Genomic DNA, 27,990 nt, shown 5'->3' on the forward strand with positions numbered 1-27,990 from the left:
CCACCGCTTCTCAAAATGGCTAGATACAGAAATATTTGCCCTTAGAATATTTTCCTAATGGATGTCTCAAGTTAGCCGAGGTGCCAGAGGCTACTAACACATAGCGGCCTTAAAAAGACGTCTCACAGTTTGAACTGTATTCAGAATGTTTACCTTAGTTTGTAGTTAACCTGGGTTCAAACGAGTTATTTCCTGGGTGTATTAGCCTGCGTAGCTGGCGGGATTCATGAGCAAGAGATTTCTGGTGGCGGAGCCACAATTTTAATTTCTCGCAAGTAAAAATTAAAAAAAAAACCCACAAGTTAGGGCAGGCGGGAAATGAACTTCCCAGGTTACAAGTCTTATCGGCGGTATTGGTTCCTCTGAGGGTGTTCAGCCTCAAAAGCTTTTGCGGTACCTTTCAGGGTACAGAGCCGAACAACAACAACAAAAAAAAAACATGACAGGAGATAATGCACTGATTGAGAATCGGTACCTCTTAGGGGTGAAAACAATTTCAAGTCATGCCCACAAAACAGGACCTTGGTAACCCATAGGAATTCTTATCATATTGACCACACCAATCTTTTTTAAATGGGAGTCCCCCACGCGGTTATTTCTCCGGCGTGTTAGTCTGCGAGGCTGGCGGGATTTATAAGGGAAGAGTTTTGCTTGCAGGGTCACGATTTCAAAAATTCCAAACACCCAAAAAATTAGGGCAGGCGGGATATTAGCTTCCCCGGTTACATGTCTACATTTTTAAATCAGACAGGCTTGAATAACGAATAACAAATAAAAATAACACTTAGTTCGTCTTAGAAGTATTATTCTTCTAAGAGGTATTATTCTTCTAAGACGAATTATTCGCCTAAAACGTATTAGTATCACCCAACTAGTGGACTAATGCAAATCCTGCATTTTGATTGGCTACGCTACTAGGGGACTATTAGTAATAGTCCTCGAGTAACGAAATTGGCGCCATCGAGCGTGACGTTTTCTTTCGTTTTATTCCCAAATAAATATTTCTTCAACTTGCATTTGATAACTTTATTATTTACCTTTTCTGTCCGACTAGTTGGGTGATACTAAAACAATTAGACCCTTCGCCCTCAAGGGCCACGCGTCAATAGCCCATTCGGCTTCGCCTCATGGGCGATTGACCCGTAGCCCTTGCGGACAACGGGTCTAATTGTTAATTATTCGTCTGAGACGTAAAATTAGACTAAGAAGATGTATTATTCGTCAAAGCCATATTATTCGTCCGGGATGTAAAATTCGTGTAAGACGTATCAGTTGTCTGAGACGTATTATTCCTCTAAGACGTAAAATTCGAATAAGACGTATTATTCGTCTAAAAGGTAAAATTCGACTGAGACGTATTATTCGTCTAAGACGTAAAATTCAACTGAGACGTATTATTCGTCTAAAACGTAAAATTCGACTGAGACGTATTATTCGTCTGAGACGTAAAATTCGACTAACACATATTATTCGTCTGACACGTCAAATTCGACTGAGACGTATTATACGTCTATGACGTAAAATTCGACTGAGATATATTATTCGTCTAAAACGTAAAATTCGACTGAGACGCATTATTTGTGTAAGACATAAAATTCCACTGAAACGTATTATTCGTTTGAGACGCAAAATTCGACTGAGACGTATTATTCGTCTAAAACGTAAAATTAGACTTAAAGGTAAAATTCGACCTAGACATTTTATTCGTCTAAGACGTAAAATTCAACTGAGACGTATTATTTGTCTAAGACGTAAAATTCGACTAAAACGCATAATTTGTCCAAGATATAAAATTCCACTGAGACGTATTATTCGTTTGAGACGTAAAATTCGACCGAGACGTATTATTCATCTAAAACGTAAAATTCAACTAAAACGTTTTATTCGTCTGAGACGTAAAATTCGACTGACACGTATTATTCGTCTAAGACGTAAAATTCGACTGAGGCGTATTATTAGTCTAAGACGTAAAATTCGACTGAAACGTAATATTCGTCTAAAACGTAACATTCGACTAAGAAGTTTTATTCGTCTGAGACGTAAAATTCGACTGAGACGTATTATTCGTCTAAGACGTAAAATTCCACTAAGACGTTTATTCGTCTAAGACGTAAAATTCGATTAAGACGTAAAATTCGACTGCAACTTATTATCCGTCTGAGACGTAAAATTCGACTGACACTTATTATTCGTCTAAAAAGTAAAATTCGACTAAGACGTTTTATTCGTCTAAGAAGTAAAATTCGACTGACACGTATTATTCGTCTAAAACGTAAAATTCGACTACGACGTTTTATTCGTCTGACACGTAAAATTCGATTGAGACGTATTATTCGTCTAAAACGTAAAATTCGACTAAGACGTTTTATTAGTCTGAGACGTAAAATTCGCCTTACACGTATTATTCGTCTAAGACGTAAAATTAGACTGAGACGTATTATTCGTCTAAGACGTAAAATTCGACTGACACGTATTATTCGTCTAAAACGTAAAATTCGACTAAAACGTTTTATTCGTCTGAGACGTAAAATTCGACTCAGACGTATTATTCGTCTAAGACGTAAAATTCGCCTGACACGTATTGTTCGTCTAAGACGTAAAATTCGACTAAGACGTTTTATTGGTCTAAGACGTAAAATTCGACTTAGACGTATTATTCGTCTAAGACGTAAAATTCAACTGACACGTATTATTCGTCTAAAACGTAAAATTCGACTAAGACGTTTTATTCGTCTGAGACGTAAAATTCGACTGAGACGTATTATTAGTCCAAGATGTAAAATTCGACGGAGACCTATTATTCGTCTAAAAAGTAAAATTCGACTAAGACGTTTTATTCGTCTAAGAAGTAAAATTCGACTGACACGTATTATTCGTCTAAAACGTAAAATTCGACTACGACGTTTTATTCGTCTGACACGTAAAATTCGATTGAGACGTATTATTCGTCTAAGACGTAAAATTCGCCAGACACGTATTGTTCGTCTAAGACGTAAAATTCGACTAAGACGTTTTATTGGTCTAAGACGTAAAATTCGACTTAGACGTATTATTCGTCTAAGACGTAAAATTCAACTGACACGTATTATTCGTCTAAAACGTAAAATTCGACTAAGACGTTTTATTCGTCTGAGACGTAAAATTCGACTGAGACGTATTATTAGTCCAAGATGTAAAATTCGACGGAGACCTATTATTCGTCTAAAAAGTAAAATTCGACTAAGACGTTTTATTCGTCTAAGAAGTAAAATTCGACTGACACGTATTATTCGTCTAAAACGTAAAATTCGACTACGACGTTTTATTCGTCTGACACGTAAAATTCGATTGAGACGTATTATTCGTCTAAAACGTAAAATTCGACTAAGACGTTTTATTAGTCTGAGACGTAAAATTCGCCTTACACGTATTATTCGTCTAAGACGTAAAATTAGACTGAGACGTATTATTCGTCTAAGACGTAAAATTCGACTGACACGTATTATTCGTCTAAAACGTAAAATTCGACTAAGACATTTTATTCGTCTGAGACGTAAAATTCGACTCAGACGTATTATTCGTCTAAGACGTAAAATTCGCCAGACACGTATTGTTCGTCTAAGACGTAAAATTCGACTAAGACGTTTTATTGGTCTAAGACGTAAAATTCGACTTAGACGTATTATTCGTCTAAGACGTAAAATTCAACTGACACGTATTATTCGTCTAAAACGTAAAATTCGACTAAGACGTTTTATTCGTCTGAGACGTAAAATTCGACTGAGACGTATTATTAGTCCGAGATGTAAAATTCGACGGAGACCTATTATTTGTCTAAGACGCAGAATTCGACTGAGACGTATTATTCGTCTAAGACGTAAAATTCGACTGACACGTATTATTCGTCTAAGACGTAAAATTCGACTGAGACGTATTATTCGTCTAAGACGTAAAATTCGACTGAGATGTATTATTCGTCTAAGACGTAAAATTCGATTAAGCCGTTTAATTCGTCTGGGACGTAAAATTCGGCTGAGACGTCTTATTCGTCTAAGACGTAAAATTAGAATAAGACGTTTTATTCGTCTGAGACGTAAAATTCGACTGAGACCTATTATTCGTCTAAGACGTAAAATTCGACTGAGACGTATTCTTTTAAGACGTAAAATTCGACGGAGACGTATTATTCGTCTGAGACGTAGTATTTGTCTAAGACGTAAAATTTTACTGAGATGTATTATTTGTCTAAGACGAAAAACTCGACTGAGATGTATTATTCGTCTAAGACGTTAGCAAATTCATTCATTCACTGTTAATTTTGCCTTTTACTTAAAGACGTAACACGTAAAATAGACTACGTCTCAGTCGAATTTGACGTCTCAGACGAATAATACGTCTTTGTCGAATTTTAGTTCTAAGTCTAATTTTACGTCTTAGACGAATGCGACTGAGACGAATTATTCGCCTAAGACGTAAAATGCGACTGAGACGTATCATTCGTCTCAGACGTAAAATTCGACTGACACGTATTATTTGTCTAAGACGTAAAATTCGACTGATATGTATTATTCGTGTGAGACAAAAAATCAGACTGAGATGTATTATTCGTCTAGGACGTAAAATTCGACTGACACGTATCATTTGTCTAAGACGTAAAATTCGACTGATATGTATTATTCGTCTGAGACAAAAAATTAGACTGGGATGTTTTATTCGTCTGAGACGTAAAATTCGACTGAGACGTATTATTCGTCTAAGACGTATTATTCTTCTGAGACATATTCCTCTTAGAAGTACTATTCGTCTGAGACGTATTATTCATTTAAGTCGTATTGTTCGTCTGAGATGTATTATTCGTCTGAAACGTGTTATTCGTTTGAGACGTATAATTTGTGTGAGAAGTAATAGGTGGATAAGAGCAAGAGAGGCAGGAAGCAACCGCCAAGGCGCAGTGGAGGGAAGATGTCCAGTCCTTGTGCACCTCCTGTCTGTAAAACCGACCAATGGGTGTCTTTTCCATGTAATTCATAAAATACCCAGAAAGTCAATCATTCGAGATCAACTTATTGGGAACATGAAACTTTTAACTTTTCCAATACATTTACCGCAATTTTTGCTGTGTTTGCCCCCCAAGCAAGACACAGTCAGAAGCCGTGAAAAGGTCTCTGAGCAGAGATCTTGTCAAAACAAAACATTAGTTCTTACTTGCGTCCATGATCTACAGCCAAGTCAAGACAGTTCCTTCCTGTGTGGTCTGTGAGTGTTATGTCAGCGCCTTTCGACAGCAGCAATGATACCATATCGGCATGACCCTCTTTTGCAGCTAAGTGTAAAGGAGTTGTCTGTAAAACAATGACAAAGCAATCATTACTAACAGTCAATAACTTACAATTTGCAAAGCAGGGAAATTGCTACAATCAAGATTTTAATGACAGCTTTTGAGTGCTCGCAGGTCAGGGGCTGTTCCCCAGCGTTACTTTCAAACTAAGGCAAACTCCACTTACAACTGCCAAATAACGATAACTAACAAAATACTACGATTATCAGTTGAGTAAGGCGGGACGAAAGTTTGGTCACCAAGTTTTAACGTAAAAATCGTTTTGTTGTCACGAGCAACTGGCTCCGTATCCGTTGGCAACTTGCCCGCCTTTGACGTCAATTGGCAGCAAAGCGCGCGAAATTGTAGGCGACGCGACAGGCGACCAACGGCTGTTGATATTGTTACCAACGGAAACGAGGTAAGTTGCCCGTGATAACAACACGATTTTTACGTTAAAACTTGGTGACCAAACTTTCGTCCTGCCTTACTCAACTGATAATCGTAGTATCTCGAAGTTTTAAAACATTTACTCAGGATAAGTTGATGTTACATGAAGTATTGGATACTTCAGTTTCTACTTATCAATCACAAATTGAATTTCATTAAAATTTCAAGACTTCAATATTTTTCTTAAAAAAATTAACGGCCTGCGGGCACTACAAGACTTAAAATTACCAGAAGCAGAGTTGTCACTTCAAAATAGACTGCTGCCATTAGAAGTATTATAACTATATATGTGAAGACGATCATTGCAGTTATATATACAACTTAAGCAGCTGTGAAATCAAAGCCTGACTTGTCGGACTTGAACGGGATTCGAACCCATGACCCCTACGATACCAGTGCAGTGCTCTACCAACTGAGCTATCAAGCCAACTGGGAGCTGGTCACTTTGTGAGTTCGTAATATACCGGTAGATGGTGAAGAATGCAAGTGAATATATGAAAGACCACATATGCTAGAACGCTTGTTTCTTGTTGCTTTATTTATTGTTTTGCAGGGAGTCGCTAAAATTGTTGGTGTTTCCTACCTGCTTATAGACGTCCTAGCCTCATCCATTTACATTTTGGGATCTGATTCAAAGCAAAATTGAGAAATAACTGATATAATTGCATAATTTGTCTGGACAGTACCTTTGCTTTGTCAGTAGGATCAACAGGCGAGTCGAAATCCAACAAGAGCCCAGCTACTTTAGTGTGTCCTTTGGCCGCTGCACAATCCAGGGGGGTCCACAAAAGGGAGTTCCTTAAATTCGATCAGATATTTCAATCAATAAATATAATTGTTATTCCAAAAAAAGAAACTTAAACATAATTTCCATCATGAACGTAAACATACGTGTACATGTACCAGTAGTCAGTAGGAAGGACAAGGAGATCACAGCGAATGCAGTAAATAGCGGCAAAAGGGGAATAAATAAAATAGGAAAAGGTAAAGCCTGCATTTTGACAAAAGACAAAAATAAAGTATTGCAGACACTGACTTTGATGACAGTGTAATGCATGTTTTTTTTGCTTTGTTTTTGACAGGTTCCTCTTACAGTGTGCTTGTATCCATTAATTTTATAATCCCAGACGGAGGGAGGCGCTGTGAGAGTAGAGTATCTTGCCAAGGACACAACACAATGATCCCACCAGAAGCTGAAGACATGTAATAGCAGACGGTCTCTCTTACCGTCTCTACTACAATATACTTCTTGTTTTCTCTGTGCAACCTTAGACATCTTGTACAAAATTTGTTCAGTACTTGCCTACTGAAAACTTGAATACTACATGAAGCTAGTTGTTACTGGAAGTGACAGCAGTTCATGTAAATTGTCAGTATGTACAGAAAAGCCCACATTACACTCACCTTGCATCCACTTCAGCTCCTCGCTCTAACAGAGCCTTGCAGCACTTCACATGACCCTCTATTGCCGCCAGGTGCAGCGGTGTGTTTGATGCTTCATCCTCATCATTAACGATGGAGGGATCCCTCTTAACCAGTTCAATTACTGTTCTAAAAGTGGAAGAATAAATATTGAGCTTCATGGCAAGTTGAGTCTAGACTTCTTTGATGTGAACATTTTCAATAACATGGCCACTTCTCTGGGCTGAATATCTCTGTGCTACAGTATCTCTGTGCTTGCTTGAACTCAAGCTGGTCATTCCAGAGCCTGATTTACTAACCATGCATTATAGCTCTTCTCTACCCAATTACATGTATGTTATATGTCAATCCATTTAACATGGAACAAGGCAATTTTGGTGGCCCACTGTTGATAAGATTTGCAGAGGACATGATCTCTCATTAATGTATCTGTAACAATTTAACTAACGATGATCAATCACGTCTTCATTTCTTTCTCCACAGTTCAAATATATGATCTTTCATATACTCACTTTTAACTTCATCTCTACCAACTGCCATCATGTATGTTCTCTACATTGACCTAAACTGGAGTCACCTTTAGTTACCAATAAGCCCCTCAAGAAATTAGCCCACCAAAAACCCTGTTTAAAACTGTTTAAAACAAACAGGCCCTTAATAAAAGAACCTGATAGCAAAAAGCATACAATAAACTGCAGACAGAGGGTATAAATACTCATTCTTTGTGCATTGTACCTTATTCTTCCATTTTTAGCAGCCAAATGCAGAGGAGTATTCTCATCTTCATTCCTGGCATCTATTCTGGCACCATGATTTAACAATGTCTAATATTGAACATTCAAAGCTATTCATTAATACATAATAACACACAATTTGAAAATAAATAACTAAATACTACTTTTAATCACTAAAACCACAAGTACAACATTGGTATGGTTGAGCTCCACATAATGGGAGCAGGTGTCAAGTGCGGGATTATTTTGTATCTAGTTTGAGGTTGAGACTATTACAGACAAATTAATTGCAGATTCTATTTTGCTTCAATGGTCTTTCTCTGGGTTCTCCATTACATTGCATTCCATTGAGTTGCGTTGCATTGCGCTGTGTTACATGCTGAAAATTTATAATTTTTTTGAGTTTCTGATCCCAGAAAAACAATTAATCCTCATTAATTTTTTCCTTTATGGTTAATTATTGAAATCAAGAGCTCTGCTTTTAGGCTTGGCTAAACCCAGAAGTATAATATTATTATATTATTTATTAGCCAAGACAATCCCTGAAAATATTGTGAATTTCATCTGCAACAATATATAAATTATAACTCACCTCTGCTACCGATGTATAACCATTCATAGCAGCCACATGCAAGGGAGTGTCTTCATAACGATCACTCTCGTTAATTAGATGTTTGGCATCTGGATGTCCAAGGATTTCCTGCATAATTATTTTTAACAATGTCCATTATTTCAGATGTAAAGTTCAATATGTACAGCTGCTCTAAACTTTAAAGTCTTCACTATACATCCAAACTGATTGCTTTCAAGCATTTGCCATCTTGTTTTAAAGTTAGTTATTTATTCTTAGCACTCATCAAATGACTGCTTCTGATTATTCACTTCACTGAGAAACATATATACTGTCTTTCAATTGATAGCAATCACAATCTCTTCCTTTATCAATGTTACCGCATGTATGTTAACGCTACTAATAAATGCTAGAGCTTATCACGAGTGAACTTTATCACAATTATACATTTCATATTCATTATCAAGCTAGCAAATCAAGATGGAAATTACTGAATACAGATTGCAAATAAGTATTAACTAAAGTTAATTTGATCTTTAGGAAAGGACTAGGAAAGTCAACAGATCAGCGATTTCAAGCAAAGCTTTTGTCGTCTTTTGGAATTCCAAACTGTGTTACCCCTCCAATTACCTTCAGAATTCCAGTCCAAGAACCCTCCCCTATGGAACGCCAGAACTGTCTTATGATACTTTTTTTTATTATATTGGGTGGTTATGTCATTATATTGAGTAGTTATGTTATTATATTCGGTGATTAACTCATTATACTCGGTGCTTATTCCATTATACTCGGTGCTTATGTCTTTATATGCGGTGCTGTCTTCATTATATTCGGTGCTTATTCCATTATATTCGGTGCTTCCCTCGTTATATTCGGTGCTTTCTTCGTTATATTCGGTGCTTTTTCCCTTATATTCGGTGCTGTCTTTATTATATTCGGTGCTTATTCCATTATATTCGGTGCTTACTTCATTATATTCGGTGCCTACTTCATTATATTCGGTGCTTACTTCATTATATTCGGTGCTTACTTCATTATATTCGGTGCTTACTTCATTATATTCGGTGCTTACTTCATTATATTCGGTGCTTACTTCATTATATTCGGTGCTTACCTCATTATATTCGGTGCTTACTTCATTATATTCGGTGCTTACTTCATTATATTCGGTGCTTATTTCATTATATTCGGTGCTTTCTTCGATATGATCGTCACCAGTCTTCGCAAGGGGTCGTACAATTTGGAGGTAGTCTAGGGAAAGCCGGGAAAAACGGGTGTCACGAAAACTCAGACCCCGAAACAGACCCCGAAAACTCAGACCCCTCGAAATTAAAAACTCAATTGTTATCACCCGAATTGCTCTATGGCCACAATGGGGCGAGATGTTTATCTTCTCCGGTTTATGTTGTCGCGTCGATCGAACGGTGAAACACAAATATTTAACTTCTCAGGTTTATCGCTGTCGCGTCGGTCAAACAGTGAAGAACTAACAAGGTTTAGAACAGCAGCCGACACTGCTTTTCAAAACAGACCTTTTTTATGCAATCGTATGCAGCAAAAAAATGTGTTGTTCTCTGAAACATACTCGTTTGATCGCAATCTGCTTTTTGACTTTATGTGCGTTGCGTGACTGTCGGCACGTAAAAAGTCAACACGTAAAAAGCACGTGAAGGTCGAACCGATTGAACCGCTGTCACAGTGATATGTGTATCCCCGTGATATGTGTATCCCCGCACACATATCACTAGTGATATGTGTATCCCCTGTGGGGATACACAAAACACTGATACGCGCCTGGGCATTCAACGAACAAAATGGCGACTCGGTTGCGAGGTTCCGACGAGCGCTGTAAAGAGTAGAAGAAACCAGAAATGAATTCGCGCCCAACGGAGCAGATTAGGATTTCTTGAGTTTGGTTGAGTTCCAACCGACTCGATTGTATATCTGACTAAAACTTCGAACAGCGGATACGCATATCACTAATTATTTCATGGCGCAGTGATCTCAGTGTGTATCCCCTAAACACAGCCGTTAGATTGGCTATCTACCTGATCGAAGAAAATGGCCAATTATTGCCGAAACGTGCTGGCTGCTTACTCGCTACGACCTTTATACCCAGGTTGAGGTTTGCGGAGTTTGCAACTCGAATGTCTAAATATCTAAACTGAAATCGCGTGCAGGGGATACACATATCACTAATTATTTCATGGCGCAGTGATATGTGTATCCCCAGAAACACAACAGTTATAATATAGCGCATCAACCTTGACAAAACTGCCGGCAATATTAGCACCCGACGTTTTTACACGGCTTGGGTTCACTGAAGTTTGAAACTCGATAATTCCACTAAAAACGCGTGCACGCGTGCACGGGATAATAAGGGATACACATATCACTGATTATTTCATGAACTAGTGATATGTGTATCCCCATGGACACAGCTGTTATATTGGCTTTCTACCCAAGAAGAAAAATGCCCATAACATTTGCATTGTCAAAACTGGCTTGCTAGAAATATTCACACCCGGCATTTATTCATAGCTTGGGATTTCTGGAGTTTCACTGACCTCGGTTGTACACCGTCACCGACCGCATGCAGGGGATACACATATCACTAATTATTACATGGCGCAGTGATATGTGTATCCCCTGAAGACAGCCGTAATCTAGGCTAACTGCCGAAGAATAAACGTCGAATATTATGAAACGTGCTAGCAATATTCGTAGTATAGCAATGTATACAGCTTGAGACTTAACATATCTTACAAAAAGTAGAACTGAAAAGCGGGTGCAGGGGATACACGAGTGCCACTAATCATTTTATGGCGATCGGGTCGAAGCCGTGATATGTGTTTCACTCCACGAATAATTCAGATGCAAACAAGGCGATGAACAGTGGAGAATATGCGTTACTCGAGGGGTGAGAATGCACCGCGCAATTAATATCGTCCTAGAAATCCGGTGCCGTGAAACTCAAATTGAAATATATCTAGATCCATTTGGTGTTCAACTTTAAATTCATTATATCCTGCTCGCAGAAAACCAGTTAGGATCAAGAACACAATTCCAGCAGCAGATACGTAAACTTTTTCAACTACAAAAATTGAGATTTGTGTTTTAAGCCTGTTTGGGTTAGTCGTTCGTCCAGTAAGCGACCGGACGACGAGAGCGATTTCAAGGAGGATATTGTTTTTTAAAGTAGAGGGGAGGGGGGTGGGGGATACACATATCACTGGTCGCCATTTTGGAGGGGATACACATATCACTAGTGATATGTGTGCGGGGATACACATATCACGGGGATACACATATCACTGTGACACCGCCATGTCTGGTCTCGAAATGTGAGTGAACGAAAATTGAAATGAAGAATACAAAAGCAAAAACCGACACAACTTCTGGTTCTTTCCGTTGTGGCAAAAACTGTGCTACTTGTCCCTACATTTCTCACGGACTTACTACATACTTCTACCGGGGAAACGCGCGCCATAAAATCCAACCTGACCTGTGACACTAAAAACCTCATCTACATGATTCAATGTAACCGCCGTAATTTACAATACATAGGAGAGACGAAACGACAATTAAAAGACCGATTTAATGAACACCGCCGTACCATAGATAACCCTAACAACAAATCTAAACCTACTACAGCCGCCGAACATTTCCTGTCCTCTCCTAACCACACTGCTAACGACATGCAATTAATCCCCATCGAAAAAATCGTTTCTAACCGAGACTCTATCCGTACGGCCAGGGAAGCTTTTTTAATTCAAAAAGGCAGAACAATTGATCCTAATGGTCTGAACATCCGCGAAGAAACATATTAATTGTTTCCATTTGTTTTCTTTTATTATGTTCTTTTATCATGTTATTTTATTTTACCGTATGCTTATCTTCAATTTACACGATCAATTACTTTTGCGTAGTCCGGTATTACGTAAATATCGGCTACACAACATAAACCGGAGAAGATAAACATCTCGCCCCATTGTGGCCATAGAGCAATTCGGGTGATAACAATTGAGTTTTTAATTTCGAGGGGTCTGAGTTTTCGGGGTCTGTTTCGGGGTCTGAGTTTTCGTGACACCCGTTTTTCCCGGCTTTCCCTAGACTACCTCCAAATTGTACGACCCCTTGCGAAGACTGGTGACGATCATATCGAAGAAAGCACCGAATATAATGAAATAAGCACCGAATATAATGAAGTAAGCACCGAATATAATGAAGTAAGCACCGAATATAATGAGGTAAGCACCGAATATAATGAAGTAAGCACCGAATATAATGAAGTAAGCACCGAATATAATGAAGTAAGCACCGAATATAATGAAGTAAGCACCGAATATAATGAAGTAAGCACCGAATATAATGAAGTAAGCACCGAATATAATGAAGTAAGCACCGAATATAATGAAGTAAGCACCGAATATAATGAAGTAGGCACCGAATATAATGAAGTAAGCACCGAATATTTAACAATTATTCCATGAAACCGCGTTGGATATGAAGTGATAAATAACCAACGAGCGCGTAGCGCGAGTTGGTTATGATCACTTCATATCCAACAAGGTCGAATGGAATAATTGTTTTAGTATATTCTTAATCGGGTTTTTGCCGCCGATTTTTATTTCAACAATTTTACAGAGCGGAAAATTTTTAAACTTGGCGCACTGTTTTCCATATAAGGTAAAACTCCGACTAATGGCTCATAGTCGGAGTTTTTGAGCCAATCAGAGAGCTAGAAATGCAATAGTCGGAGCTGAGAATATACTAAAATGGAATAAGCACCGAATATAATAAAGACAGCACCGAATATAAGGAAAAAAGCACCGAATATAACGAAGAAAGCACCCAATATAACGAGGGAAGCACCGAATATAATGGAATAAGCACCGAATATAATGAAGACAGCACCGCATATAAAGACATAAGCACCGAGTATAATGGAATAAGCACCGAGTATAATGAGTTAATCACCGAATATAATAACATAACTACTCAATATAATGACATAACCACCCAATATAATAAAAAAAAGTATCATAAGACAGTTCTGGCGTTCCATACTCCCCCCTCCCTCAGAATTCGAAGATGCTGCCCGTGGTATGGGCATGGATAATTTCTGCAATCACGACAATCACCCATTACAGCCGACAAGCTTGAACATTTTTAAAAGCTAGCTACATATAACATACTCTTAAGGTATCAACTCTGTTTTCCTCAGCAGCCAGAAAGATAGCAGTTTTATCATGCGTGTCTGTTGCTTTTAAGTTGGCTCCTTTTTCTAAAAGAAGTGTGACAACAGCTGTGTGGCCTTCTGATGCTGCAACCAATAGGGGGGTGTAATTGTCTTTGTCAAAGCAATTAATGTCAGCACCTCTGTAAAAACAAAAGGAGCTGTTGCTTTACATACACCTTTTTTATGTGCAAATGTATCTGACAGCAATTTAAGAACTCTATAACATATGCCGAACAGATGAATGCAAACCTGGAGAGTTCATGATCAAGTTAAGTTCAATAATATTTTCCATTTGAAGGGCTTAAAGAGGAAACATTGTAAGGAGCTAGGTCTTACAAAAACGTACACGTACAAATGACTGGCTATTCTTGACACTACAGCCTGTATATTCCGCCATCTTCTTTAATTTGCTTAATCCATTTGTGATCCAAGAGTATTATACATGGTTGTACAGTTGCACTTTTTAACATGAATACCACCTGTGTCTGTATTATAAAGAGAGGTACAGATCATATTGTCTGAGTTCTGGTTTCTCTGGAAGTAGGTGAACTGTCCTATGATGTCCACATCACACAATGAAGTCTTTGTAGGGAAATATTTGAGTACAAAACATATTTAGTGAACACAGATAGACAACAAAGCATGATCTTCTAGCCCTTACTTTTCAAGAAGGAATTCCACCATCCTGAATTTATTGAAGGCGGCAGCTTTGTGAAGAGGTGTCTCATGGTTAGCATTTCTTGCCTCAATCTTGGCACGGTAATCAACTAAAAGTTTTGCAATTTCGACGTACCCATTGATGGCAGCAATGTGCAATGGATGAGCAAGATTGGCTCTTCGAGATCTCACCTTTGCTCCTTTCTCCAAACACATTTTGACGATGTCAAGATACCCACCCTCCACTGCAGCATGAAGTGCAGTTTCCCCTTCCTTGTTTCGATCCTCCAGCATGTCATATATTTCTTGTTTTTTCTCTGCATGTTCAAATAACAGTTTCACAGCCTCAAGATTTCCATCAGTACAAGCAAAGTGAATCGGTGTCATCTTTTCTATGTCCTTTGCCCGTGGATCAGCACCAGCTTTAAGTAAAGCTTCAATAATTTCTGCCTTTCCCTCAGTGGCAGCGCAATGAAGAGCTGTACTTCCACTTGCATCTACAGCCTGTCCATGAACAAATCAAAACAACGTAGTCACACAGGAGTGTTTGCATCCAGCTATTATAATTTATTACATAATTATGTAAATATTAATTATCCAGCACAGCATTATACATGATTTGGTGCAGGTGAAAGGAACCTTTCTGAGTTCTCTCAGGTTAGAGTACTGCTCTCTGAACGAGACACAAACGTCATCAAGCGGAGAAATAAAAAATACAAATACTGTACAACATACAACACACAAAGAGAAGGAGGATACAAGAGTGGAATGGATTCCCACTTTTATCTATCACAAACAGTTCTGCTCTCCAAGGAATGCAAAAAAACCCCATTTGATTAGCCATTAGGTATCTTTTTTATACACTCTACAGACATATTTACATGTATTTCCTACATGCAACTATTAACAGCTAATTATTAATAAAAATTATCTGTTAAGTCCTATATATTGTTACATATAAAGAATTATCATTTTTCATTGAAGATATATATTACTATTAAATTGATAAGATTTTTTCTTTTTTTCTCAAGCACCTGAGCGGGCAGGAATCCTAAATCCTCAAATTTGATTGGCTAATCATACGCATGTGACCGGTCCAGCTTTTTACAATATGGCCCCCAGGCCAGATTTTTTCCCTGCTGCCTAAATTTAGCTCCTAAAAGTTAGCGGTAATCGTCAATCTTTTGCCTTTTTTACACATCCATCAACGATTTGTCACTGCAAGTTCATCTCTGTTCACTTTAAAATGGCAAGGAAAGTCACTGTAAGTAAAGAGTGAGTGTCTTGAACTTGTGAGAGTTTGCTTGGTTGTCTGTAGCTTGGCGCTGCTAAAAATGGCAAGTAATCCTGTGTTTCTCTCGCTGTAAAATTTGAGTCAATTTCAGACAAGTTTACCTCCCTGATTGTTGCTGTATTTAGGAACATTTCTGTGGAATACACTTAACGAATTTCCTCGCTTTCTGCTATTCAATTTATGGCAGAAAAGTCTGATTTCAAGTGATTTTAAAAGCAATGACTGACAGAAACTGTTTTTGTAGTAAAACTTCAAACTTCGCACAAAATTTCACACTGCAAAAACAATTTTGGAGAACTTAACTGGTGAAATAAATGCAACTAACATAAAGAAGTTCGAAAAAAATCTGTTCTTTGATACATCTTTCTTTGTCCACTACATTGTATCTGAGTTACTCGCTTGTTGCCAAGATTTTTTACAAATTGTTAGTAGACGGCACAAAAGCCGATTCAATGACAAAGTTGCGTAAATGAACCCATTTGTAATCTGTAAAACCAATTTACTGCAGGAAAAAAAAATAAACCTGTTATTTGCCAGCTTAGGGCCGGTCCGTATAGTAAAAAACTGTGACCTCGGGCAGCATTTTCAAGACCTCAGTCACGGTTTTTCACTATACGTACCTCCCAGCTGGTAATAACATATATAAAATTAACCCAGGTACTAAGTTAAACATAGCTAGCCAAGCCACAAAACACATTAATACACACTCAGTAACTCACATCAACACCTATCCCCTCGCACTGCAAAAGTTCTATTACGGCCATTAAATTGCCTTTTGATGCCGCATAATGAAGTGGCGTCATTCCATAGTGGTCACGAATATTGACTTCTGCAGCATGTGTGATTACAAGAAAGGCTATCAGGGATTCATCTTCTGTTAAAGCCTACAATGAGAAGTTAAACAAAGTTTTACTCTGTGAGCAAACCAGCTGAAAGGTTAAAAACCTGGTTTAGTGTATTTAAAATCAACAGTAAAATTGATCACAAAAATTAATAACATTGAGCACTTTTCAAAAAATGTTTGAAAATCAACATAATCATTATACTTTTTCAAGATGTTAGCATGACCCATGCCATTAGCTGACTGTTTGCAAATTCCCCCATCAATAAAAATATCTTCACTAGTAATATGCCACTGGAGTCCCAGATATAGTCTTGTATGAATCTTAAGAGTGGTGTATTATCCAGCAAAACACTTTTGTGTACATGTACATGTGCATGTGTATATTTATAATAATTAATAATATTTATACATGTATATACTGGAATTCCAGGCCTCAGCCTACACCAGGAACCACACCTCATCATATAAATACAAATTATTAACTACAGTTCACTAACCATGGCTATCACAGACTATACACATGTGTAGGCTCAGAATAGGTCTCAATATATATGTCTCCCTTTTGATTACATTTATAAGATTACATTGCGTAGTGACGTATTAACTTGGTAGCCACATTTACTTTACACACACAATGGCCAAGATTATTTTTTCAGACCTGTGATGCTAAATTATTGACATCTACTCCAACAGCACTCAAAGCGTTTGTCAGGGGTGCGACTACACCTTCTATGTCACCATCAACACCGTCAGGACCAGCTTGTGTCACTTGTCTGCTGGCAGATGGACGTGCCAAGTTTGCTCGAAATCTTGCTGCATAATGAAGTGGTGAGGCTCCATCTTCACCAGGAATGTCAACAACTAAGAAAAAAGGAAGAACTAGTCAGGGCTGTCAATAAGGGCTGTAACCAGTAACACGTTTACAGCCAAGTATGCTTCATGACCCCATGATGTTACAGGTGAACTTGCCTGTTGATACAGTTCACCCATCAAGCACTTAATACATGTAAGAAGTTTGCTAATGTGATAACTGAGGCTACAGGTGAATCAAAACTTGATGAATGATAGCTCCCAGTGGTCAGATGAGGATAGTAGGGATGATAATGCCAGCAATAATATTGTTTCTATAGCCTTTTTTGTTTGCGTACACTCTTTACACGCATTGTGCAAGGCATGGTTTACACACCAAATGTGTGCTAGGGTTGACATTGACCCTGAAAGGAGCACCAAACAAAAAAGATGTCAAAAAGATGAAAACAACTCATTTGATAATGGGAAATGGAAGTGGCAAGCTTATTCAACACGTACAAGTGAATAGTTTCTGATTGTGAGGATAAGCTATTAAGTATTAAAATTATATATAAAGCTGTCTACATTTACATGTATATTAAGTAGTGTACAAACTGAAGCAGGTTCTAATTGCAAATTTGTTCATGTCAAAATCATACATCACATGACCAATCACACGACTGTACCCAACTTTTGTGATTTTTGCCTCAAAAAAGTGGTAGGAAATGGGGGACACTTACTCAAAGGTGAGTGTTCACTTCAAATTTGGTTGATACAAGGGTTGCTTAACACAGTGGACAGCTTTTGGATGAGAGCACATCGTATGTCAAGTAAATATTGTACACTCCATCAGATGTACATTGAATCATACTGAATGAATTGTCACAAAAGTAACATGAATCACAAGATAAAAATTAGCCAGCATAGCAGACGTTTCCCTTGGACCATTTACAGAGTGTGGAGATTGAGCAAGAGAGCGAGCAAGTGAGCAAGTGAATGAGTGTGCCTGGTAAAGTGTGCATATGAGCCAAGTGGCCCATCAGGCCAGAGCTTAACCTGGTTTCTGTAGCATGAAGCAACTAGGAGTATTTCTACTCCCCCCTGGATGGGATGCTAGTTCATCGCGGGGTTACCCCCAGCATTAAATTCGCCAGTACCCATTTACACACCAGGGTTGAGAGAGGCACTGTGAGAGTTAAGTGTCTTGCTCAAGAACACAACACAATGTCCCTGGTGAGGGCTTGAACCTGGACCGCTCGATCTGCAGACGAGCACACTAACCATGAGACCACCGTGCCTCCCACTACCATGAGCGTGCCTTACGTGAGCAAAAAATGGGGAGAGGTGAGGAGGGGAAAATTTTTGCCCCACCCCTTCCCCATGCTCCATATTTTTTGGCACTTGCTCGCAGTTTCATTCCCTTCGTGTGCTTTTGGAAATGCCTGCTATACAGGCTAGATAAAAATGTTTTTTAGTAATAATTATCGTCTTGTAATTAGTGTATTTGTATGATTTTCTATACTGTCTGTTTTGTTTAAAAAATGTTATAATTATAATCAATGTAAGTAGCTGGTGTAAATATTGCATGTCAACGTAAGCCAAAGCTGTAAGTTAATGTCCTTTAATTTTTTTCTGTAAGTAGCGTACTGTAAGTTTGTTGTTGACATGTAATGTGTAGATTGTAATGCCTAGACATATATTCCGTAGACTGTTTTCATTGGCTGTTCTATAACTGTATTTTAAGTTGTAATCGTAATTGTTTAAGCAATGAAAAAAATAAAAAAAAATCCATTGAAATCTGGTTTACCTGCTCCACACTCAACCAAAAGTTTGACAACCTCCACATGACCATAACGCACGGCATAGTGCAAAGGTGTCATGTTATCTTCGTCAGCTTTGTTAATAACTTTGAGACGTCTTGCAGAGTTTCTTTCAAGTTTTTGAAGTCTGTGTCTGATGACATCGATTTTTCCATCTCTCGCAGCCTATCAAATGTGACACAAATATATATTAACTTATAATAAGCCTGGAATCTACATGAGAATTACCAATTTATAGACAATAACATTGACATCCAAACCATCAGAGCAAATAGCTAAATTTGAGCATAATTAAGATGTTAAGTTTCAAGTCAGTGTCGATCAACTAACACAAGTTAAGTGTTAGGTTGCTTCAGTGTGGCAGAGCCAGGGTTGATTGACATTTAGAGAAACAAAATGTTTCATATGAATTTATTATAGACATAAAAATATCAATTATAACAAAGTGAAATAATTGTAACTTGTCACCTGGGTGAAAATGTAAATTCTGTCAATATTCTTAAAATTTATCAACCAGAAGGTAAATTAACAATACTCATAACAGTGTATGAGTTGTCATAGCAACCATATTAATTATGGAAAGTGTTTTTAAAATGTTTGCATAGCAAGTGATTGAGAATGTTTTGATTAACATTCATGTCACTTATTTTGAAAGCTTCAGTACTTCAAGGCTTGGTTAAGTCTCCTCTAAGTATAGACTGCGGGAAAGCAATGTTGTAGATGACAAATAAAATGGCTGAGACATCACCCTTAATTAAGTGCTGAATTATTTTAAGAAGAAAACTTATCTGTTGTACATTACATTGGAAATTTCGAACCAACAAGTCTGCAAAACACTGGCTGAATTAACCTTTACTACAGTCGTGTCAAAATTAACGTACAAGCCTACTTATCTTGAACGAATGAACGAAATGTCACAGCCAAATGTTTGAAAATGAATAGCTGACCATGACTATTATTGACTTCGTTTTATCTTCCACCCAGCGGGTAATTATTAATGAAAGCGAACGCACATTCAGAGATCACCTGTTACTGAAAAAATTTTCATACGTTACATGATTTTAAAGGAAACAAATTTGGAAGATTTGATGTCATGGTCGGGCTTTAAGCCTGTCATCGTGTCTACAAACAGCTAAATTGGGTTGTAATATAAAGCTTAAAGCTTACAATTTAAAATATCTGGATGAACGTTTTTATGAACAGAAACATAACCTCAAAAGCTGAAGTAGCAATAACATCGACAAAAAAGACAAAAATTAGAAAGGTGTTCATTGGGCCATTCATCAGGATGCAGAACGTTCTACAGTTGTTACGCTTCAATGGCTAAGCATGCTGCAATATACAAAACAAGGAAAACTCTGTAGAGAGACCTCTAGAGATACAACCGATTGCTTTGTTTAATTACAGAAACTCGTTTAAAAGAAGTAATGACTCAAAGCGTAAATTTTTACCTGATGAAGAGTTATGTGCGAGAAATCATCGATATCTGGGACTTCCAAGGTGGTGTCCAACGCGGGTTTGGCGGGCTCCGGGTTTACTTGAGTCATCTCTATCGGTGTCGTTCGATCGTACGCATCTCCGACAAAAGTGTACGACATGGTGCACAGCACAAGCCCTGATGTGACTTCCTACACTCGACTTGGCCACGAACTGCGGAAAACGAGAGGACTATATTAGCAAACGAGTCCTGAAAATTTGAAAGTAACACGACCCTAAAATACTTGCGCTCTACTCACACTTGTGACTCATATTTGAGGTTGTCAAGCGAAATACACAGACAAAGCATCATGGGTAATTATGCTTTTGTAGCGCTGACAGAACAGGAAAACCACTCGAATCATGTGGAACTCCTGAGACCATAAACAAGCTAAAATGTCATCTCCTTTTGACATTTCACTGGCATTTTACGAATAAATCACGAGGACATTAAAAATTGCTTCGTATTTCAGTCTGAGCTGTCTTTGAGAGGCCTAAAATTATCGAAAGCAAGGCCTGTTTTTCAAGCTATGAAAAATGAAAAAAAGAAATGCTCTCTGTAAATATTTATCGAATTCATCAAAGTGCCACCGACTGATGAGAAATTTTTGAATACAAGGCGATGTACGCGAACAAATTTTCTACTGTGTTATTGCATCAGTGCGGTTGCAGGTAGGGGTGAGCGCGATATTAGTTAGAGATCAAAGCAGAACAATCAAAGAAATTAAACATTGGTAATACTAGTATTTTTACTTGGTTAAAACGTCGGATGGACGTAACAATATATTCCGCAATTCACATCGTCCTTCAGTAATGGCTTAATAAATATTCCACTTTGTCAGATGACTGGGAAATAACTTGACCGTTTCTATAGTTACATGAATCAAACACAAAAAGTACTTTCACGTGAATAAGAAACATAGGTTTGACGTCCGCGATGTTGTTTCAAGACGTAAATAATTCAAATCATTATATGGCTAGCTCCGTGAGCGGGCAAGATGAGCCAAGTCCTGCGCTGTGATTGGCTACCCCGCGAGCGGGCAAGATGGCGCCATCTTGCGCGCTCGAGATTACCCGCTGTCTCGCCAGAAAATAGTGTTGCCGGTTTTTCCATATAATAAATCCTTTATTTTATTGACCAATCTTGTTTAGGCCTGCCCCGACTAAGCTCGTAAAATGCTGGAAAGTTGCTTACGGGAAAGTCAAAACATTTCTAAAAAATTGCCAAAAATCCAAAAAGTTCCTACCTAAATTTCTTGATATTTTTACATAAACGTTAATTAAAAGTTTTATTTTTCGTTCTTCACAGTAATTTCTAACATCGGTCTGAAAAATAACGTAAAACTTGGCTTTAAAGAGTTGCTCGCAAATATGGGCGAAATTTAAGGATACTGTTAAGTCTAACGGAACAAAACACATGGTTCATTTAACGTCTTACCAACTTGAACTAAACTAACTCTACTGACCGCATTCCCGAAGTTTAAAACCATATAAGAAATCAAACCGTTCCACCTTCAAGGCTTCAAGGTAATCGTGGAAGGCGGGCTCTTGGTATGAGCCAAATACATTGATCAGAAGACTAAAACCCTTTCTGCAGAGGCAGAGATTGGCCGAATCAATAGGAGTGTTTTAACGAGCTAGTGAAGACAAAGACGGCCTTTTTGGGGCGTAATTTATGCTTCTTACTAACCGAGTTTCAGGAGTGTACTGTAAGTTACGAACCGAGTTTTTTCCTCCATCGATCATAGGCGTACGGGTCGGGGCGGGCTGCAGCCGTGCTCACGCAGTCTTCAGAAAAAGATCCAAAAACCTCCTCTGAGAGCAGAGCCTTATTGACCGCAATTTGTGACTTGGACTTGTCTACTTTCGGATTGTGTGTGCTGAAAGTAATCCTGAGCAACACTAATAGTCTATGCCGATGTCCTCTGGGGAGGACTGTCGACGTCATCTCGGCTCGTAGAAATGCCGACATGACCATTGAGACCCTGCGCCAGTGTCGGAGTGAAGGAAGTTTCAACAGCGTATGGCAGATAGTATCAGCAATAGATCTGAAAATGAAGAAGTGGCTGACCAATTCTCAGTTTGAATTACGAGAAGCCAGGGCACCCAGACAAACGCCATCGCACCGCCTTCAAGCCCTTGTAGGTGAACATGCGCAAAGACAAACGCAGCTGACACCGGAATCGCAACATCGCATTAACACTTACTATGCGTCCTTCGACAAGGTGCTGTCCGAGCTTGAGCTCAGGTTTAGCGGAAATGACCAGGAAATACTCTGTGCTATGGGAAATATCTGTCACGGTATAACACCTGATAAAGAAAGCTTCTCCCCCGTTTCTAAATTTTACAAAATTGACGGCAAGATTCTGGAATCCGAGCAGAAAATATACGCGAGTTTTTGTCGTGCGCGCGGATTAGGCTGCATGACTGTTTCAGAAATGCTGGAGACAATGCACGAGAATGATCTATTTGATATGTTTCCAGAATTTTCTGATGTGGTACATATCCTTGCAGTGATACCTGCTACATCGTGTTCTGCAGAACGATCATTCAGTGCGCTGCGCAGATTAAAAAATTACCTCCGTAGCACCATAGGGCAAAAACGTGTCAGTAACATCGCACTTATTAACACTGAAAGGGCATATGCCAACGCTGTAGTCAACAACGACATGGATCGTATCATTGATATCTTCGACCGTCGAAATGGCAGAGACAGCTATTTCTTTTAACGTGTTTTATGAGCTCATATGATAGAATCATATGTAAGAATATTTTCACTTCATATTTAGGTCTATATTAGTGCACCGTTAGTGACCCTCGTTTCTTTTCGACTCAGTTTCGTAAATATTTGGACAACTTGAGCGAATTTTTTTGGGCAAATGGCTCACCGTCCCTCCTGGCAAAAAGTTGCCCGTACGCCTAAGCCATCGATTAATATCGATTTAATCGAAGGGGAAAAACGAGGATCCGTAACATACAGTACGGACCGAGAAGACGGGGTTAGTAAGATGTTTATTATTTCTCTACTGTGTCTGCGAGTTAGGGAGCGATTTCTTTTCACGTGGAATCGGTACGGCTTCAAATTTCTGACGCACGTCGAAAGCAAAACGAGTCAATTTGAAATCGTTGTTAAGTGACCCTTAAGACGTCAGCAGGTTTTAGCACACAATTTGTATAGGTAATCATACGGTTTCAGTTCAATTTGGAATTTATTTGCACGAGTGAGTTTTTAAAAAAGCTGAAATATAAACATTCAAGAAATTTGCATAAATTGAAGTTTCCTGTGAAATCGTTGACTTTTTCGTGCTTGATATGTGCTCTAAAAGTTGCTAAGAAAGGCAGAACTTGCTAGAACTGGAGAAAGTTGCTCCAAACGCTAAAAGTTTCTCAAAAGTTGCCGAGCAAAAACAGGACGGGCCTAAGCTTATTCGGTCAAGATGGCTGGATATTGGCCTCGTTTTTTTTGCATGTCGACTGTCTCGGTCCATGAACACGCAAAAAAGAAACTTGACCAATATCAAGCCATCTTGACTGCTTCCGGTAATTCCAGGCCTCACAGTGATGTTCGTGCTTACTGGCATGGTTTACAAGTCCACAGTGGCGTCCAAGTAGAGACTAGAGAGCTAGGCTTTTGTACCTTATGCTAGCATTTTTTTTCGAGCATTTCAGTGAGGCAAAAGCATTAAGCATGACTCGAGCATTTTAGTGGTATTTTTCCGGAAAATTTTTTTTTCCCACAGAAAATAGAACTAAAAATTACTTTTTCTTACGAAAAAATGAAGTCTTAACTCGAAATTCAAAAAAATTCAAATTGCCACCACAAGACAGCCGTGGAAACTGAGGTGAGGTCAGCGGAAGTCAAATTCAATATATGGCGGCCATGTTTGTTTAATATTCACCTTTGTGAGACTGTGACCCTGTCGATTGCGTCTGTTCAGTGTTTTAGTTAAGCACCCTGAGGTGTTAATTGTGTTAAAACGTTAGATTATTAAAATTTTAAAAACCCTATGTACGAGCATTGACCGAGCATTTTAGTGACTTTTTTGCAGAAGACCTGCACCTCTAGTTTGATTCGTAAATGTTAATCTGCACCTCTCTTGGTTTTAGGACCAGGGGCATTGTTTGTGTTGTATACCTATTGTTTCGTTTGGCGAATCACGAAGACCCTTGTAAACGGTGCGTGGTCGCCTTTTTTGGGAGAGTGACCGAGCATTTTATTGGGAAAAATGGAGCATTAAGATGGAGCATTTTAGTGGGGAAATAAAAGCATAATGTGCAATAGCCGATAGAGAGCAGAGTTAAAATTCGCAGCAAAATGACGCGTATGGCTGGTGCCGCGTGCCTCATGCTAATCGCTTGCTTCGCGCCAAGTCAGATCAACTACGCGATGAGAATGATGGGAAAACCGCGGTTGGAGACCACATTGCAACATGTCCTTTCTATTCCATGTCCTCTCTATTCTGGGTTCCACTGGATTCTGCGTATTCAATCGGTGATCCACAGCTACTTTGACAATGTTATGACGAAATTCATTGTCAATGACAGGACAGGCGCATGAAAACCTTACGTCAATTTGTTTTTTACGATAACAAGTTGTCAAATTGTCCGCTCTCGCTCGTTGCCGCATCGCAAAAATTATAAATTCCTGTCTGTCCGCTTATTGACAATGAAAATTAGCCAATGAGCGCGCGAGAATTTCTGCAGTTATCGTAAAACTCTCTCGCTCGAAAATCAGTGGGGAAGAACGCAAAGAAGAACGCAACCTAAGTGGACAGTCGTGAGCGCGCAAACGTGATATGTGAAGTCACATATGCAGCTGTAAGCAAGAAAGCCAGCAAAGAAACCAAACAAACAATTACGAGGCTTCTCAACAAAATAAATATTTTACTTTCTGTACAAACGTATCGAAGCAAGAAGAGACCTCGTGAAATAAATTGATTGACTCGAACCTGATAAGAATTCACAACGGAAAAACTGATGAATTTTTTTCTCGAGTATTAAAAACTCACAACAAACCGTTTTTTTCCCCTACAATTTCCTTTTTAAAAAGCAACTCTCCAAAACAGAAGTCTGGAATAAGATAAAATGCAACTCTTAACTAGTTACTGCCTCTTGCTGCGAAGTTTCAATTATTTATCGCTACAGCGTACAACTTTTTGACTTGGTAATGAGCGGAAAGCGTTGACTTCAAATGGCGGACATGTCCCCTACAGCTCACACACACTGAGCAATGAATTACGCATTACGCGGTTTCTAAACGCGCCAACTAAAAACGAGAAGTTGAATGCAATAAATACTGATACAACAGCCAATGTTCGATACATCAAAATCCTAAGTAACATTATTCCGAAGCTAAGTAAAATTGCAAATGTTGTAAACTCCTTTTGTCTAGTAATTCCTAAAAGAGATTTGATAGCGGTTAACAACAAACCAAATATAGAAGCTTGTCAGAAAGCCTCAGTCAAGGCCATGTTAGAATTTTCGATATCGAACAAACGCTATTCTTAAGGCTGAAATGGGCACATAAATGCTTGGTGCGCAAAGCAAACGCATTAAAAGGGCCTTAATGTGCTAGAGAGTCCTCTTAGGGGCCAGCGCGTGGAAGGCACATCTTTGTTATCTACATCCAAAAGCATCACAGGTTCCCGCTGACAAATCCTGGACGAGTAACATGGGCACGAGTATGATACAGCAGCACGAACAGGGTCATTCAAGGACGCCTTTTCAATCTGAGGAAGAGCCACGATGTGCACCACAGGGAGAGGGGTTGGGCCTAATTTCGGAGGTGCATCCAGGAGGTCCCCAGTGGTTTTCTCCCAAGCACAGCCCCACAGGTAAATACCGTACACAAACATTCCGTCCAGCGGTGGCTCTCTCAACTATTGAAAAGATAATTGTACGAACGTGTTACTCATGTGATCATAAAACTACTGGTGAAGGGAAAACCTGTCAGAAATAGTAGAAAACTAACAAATAATAAATCATAACGAGAACCCAGTAACAAGGCCCCATTACGATTAAATGTCCCAGCTACGTGTGATTCCGTGTGTTGAATTTCACGTCTCGAGTCCTGGTTAGGGTTTTTCATACAAAAATTATTTCACTCGCGCTTTTTGGGTATGAGATAATTATAGCCAACTCGGCTTTACGCGCCTCGTTGGCTATCTATCATCTCATATCCAACAAGCGCGAATGGAATAATTGTCCATTAAACCAGCGTGATTTTTGTATCGAAGAAATATTGTTCGAGTTTATTTTTTGCAGGTTTATGGACCTCGCTTCCATAAACTTGAAAAACTAAAAATTAAAAAAAAAAAAAAAAAAAAAAGAGACCAATATTTTCCAATACGGACTGAATAGGCTACAACCTTGGTCACAAGGGGTAGAGAAATTCATTCTATACGCATTTTGCCCTTCCCAATCCCTACGCAATGTTGACGAAACGCTTTCATCTAACACAAGTTTGCATTTTACCATTTTCCAACATTGAAAGGGGGAATGGGAGAGCTGACACTTATTAAGCAGGTGTTACGGTTATGATTTCATGTTTTTGGCATTTTCCAACACAATTGTCCATGGTTCTAGTTCAATAAGGTATTTATTATAATTGCTCTTTTTAATCCGCTGACAAATTGATGCGTCATCGCGATCCATTCTCAGTAAACGCGCGCGCGAGAAGTAAGCATTTACTGACGTTTCTCACGTCGCCTTTGTGAACACTCAACCGAAATTGTCCTCCAAACATGAAGGTAAAAATATTTCTACTTAACAAAAAACTGTTTATTTTGTGTCATGAATTGAAAAAGCAATTCGCCGAAATCAATCCCTGAGGAGTCCATCTTAGCGGTCCTTATTAGAAAATTCGGATCGCTTAAAGTACCACTATGATGAAATTCTCGAGATCCATTTCTTCACATTTTCATACACATTAGGTCTTTCCTAGATATCTTGCCAAATTTCAATTTTCTACGAACATTAAAACTCGTGGTTTTTGGACCTTAATTTCCTAGAATTTACGGCCGCCATTAATTTTCCTTTTTCCAAGTCTTGGTTGAAAATTTGAGAAAATGACGTCATTTTCTCAAAAATACCGCACGGGTTGAAATTATGATAACAATTAATAATGGTAATTGAACTGAGTGGAGTGCAATTTGGTCTGAAATCACAAGTATGATTTCAGACCAAAATTGCACGACCCGAAGTTCAATTGCCACTTTATTAAATCCATTTTGAAATCGCACAATTTTATCACCTTAAATTTAGATTTTTGGTGTTTTGTTCCAGTAGCCGGTTTGTTAAAAAAAAAGCGGAACCGGAAACGCCTTTACGTCTCATTTGGTATGCAAAACGATGTCATGTGACGAAAACTCATTCGAGCATGACAAAGAAACAAGC

The 27,990-nt window shown here is 38.6% G+C and overlaps 2 protein-coding genes across 3 annotated transcripts in view; both read right to left on the minus strand.

Moving 5' to 3' along the window:
• The window catches only part of LOC145481101 (transient receptor potential cation channel subfamily A member 1 homolog), a 43,287-nt gene extending 22,184 nt beyond the window's left edge, over positions 1–21,103 (minus strand). Inside the window, exons 1-12 of one of the 2 annotated variants that reach the window (XM_081459494.1) lie at positions 20,856–21,103; positions 20,571–20,769; positions 19,107–19,284; positions 17,169–17,371; positions 16,386–16,550; positions 14,377–14,876; positions 13,672–13,855; positions 8,495–8,602; positions 7,904–7,992; positions 7,151–7,297; positions 6,433–6,544; positions 5,185–5,321 (exon numbers count right to left, since the gene is read on the minus strand). In XM_081459494.1, coding sequence (XP_081315620.1) covers positions 5,185–5,321; positions 6,433–6,544; positions 7,151–7,297; positions 7,904–7,992; positions 8,495–8,602; positions 13,672–13,855; positions 14,377–14,876; positions 16,386–16,550; positions 17,169–17,371; positions 19,107–19,284; positions 20,571–20,717 — 1,970 coding nt within the window. In that variant the 5' untranslated portion in view covers positions 20,718–20,769; positions 20,856–21,103. The other variant, XM_081459493.1, reaches the window with a different exon arrangement.
• Positions 21,104–25,328: 4,225 nt separating this feature from the next.
• LOC145481103 (dynein axonemal heavy chain 8-like) overlaps positions 25,329–27,990 on the minus strand; it is an 80,470-nt gene continuing 77,808 nt past the window's right edge. Inside the window, exon 94 of the mRNA XM_081459498.1 lies at positions 25,329–26,474. Coding sequence (XP_081315624.1) covers positions 26,148–26,474 — 327 coding nt within the window. The 3' untranslated portion in view covers positions 25,329–26,147. The remainder of the gene's footprint in view (positions 26,475–27,990) is intronic.

Source organism: Orbicella franksi, chromosome 3 (assembly GCF_964199315.1).
Source record: "Orbicella franksi chromosome 3, jaOrbFran1.1, whole genome shotgun sequence".
NCBI lineage: Eukaryota > Metazoa > Cnidaria > Anthozoa > Scleractinia > Merulinidae > Orbicella > Orbicella franksi.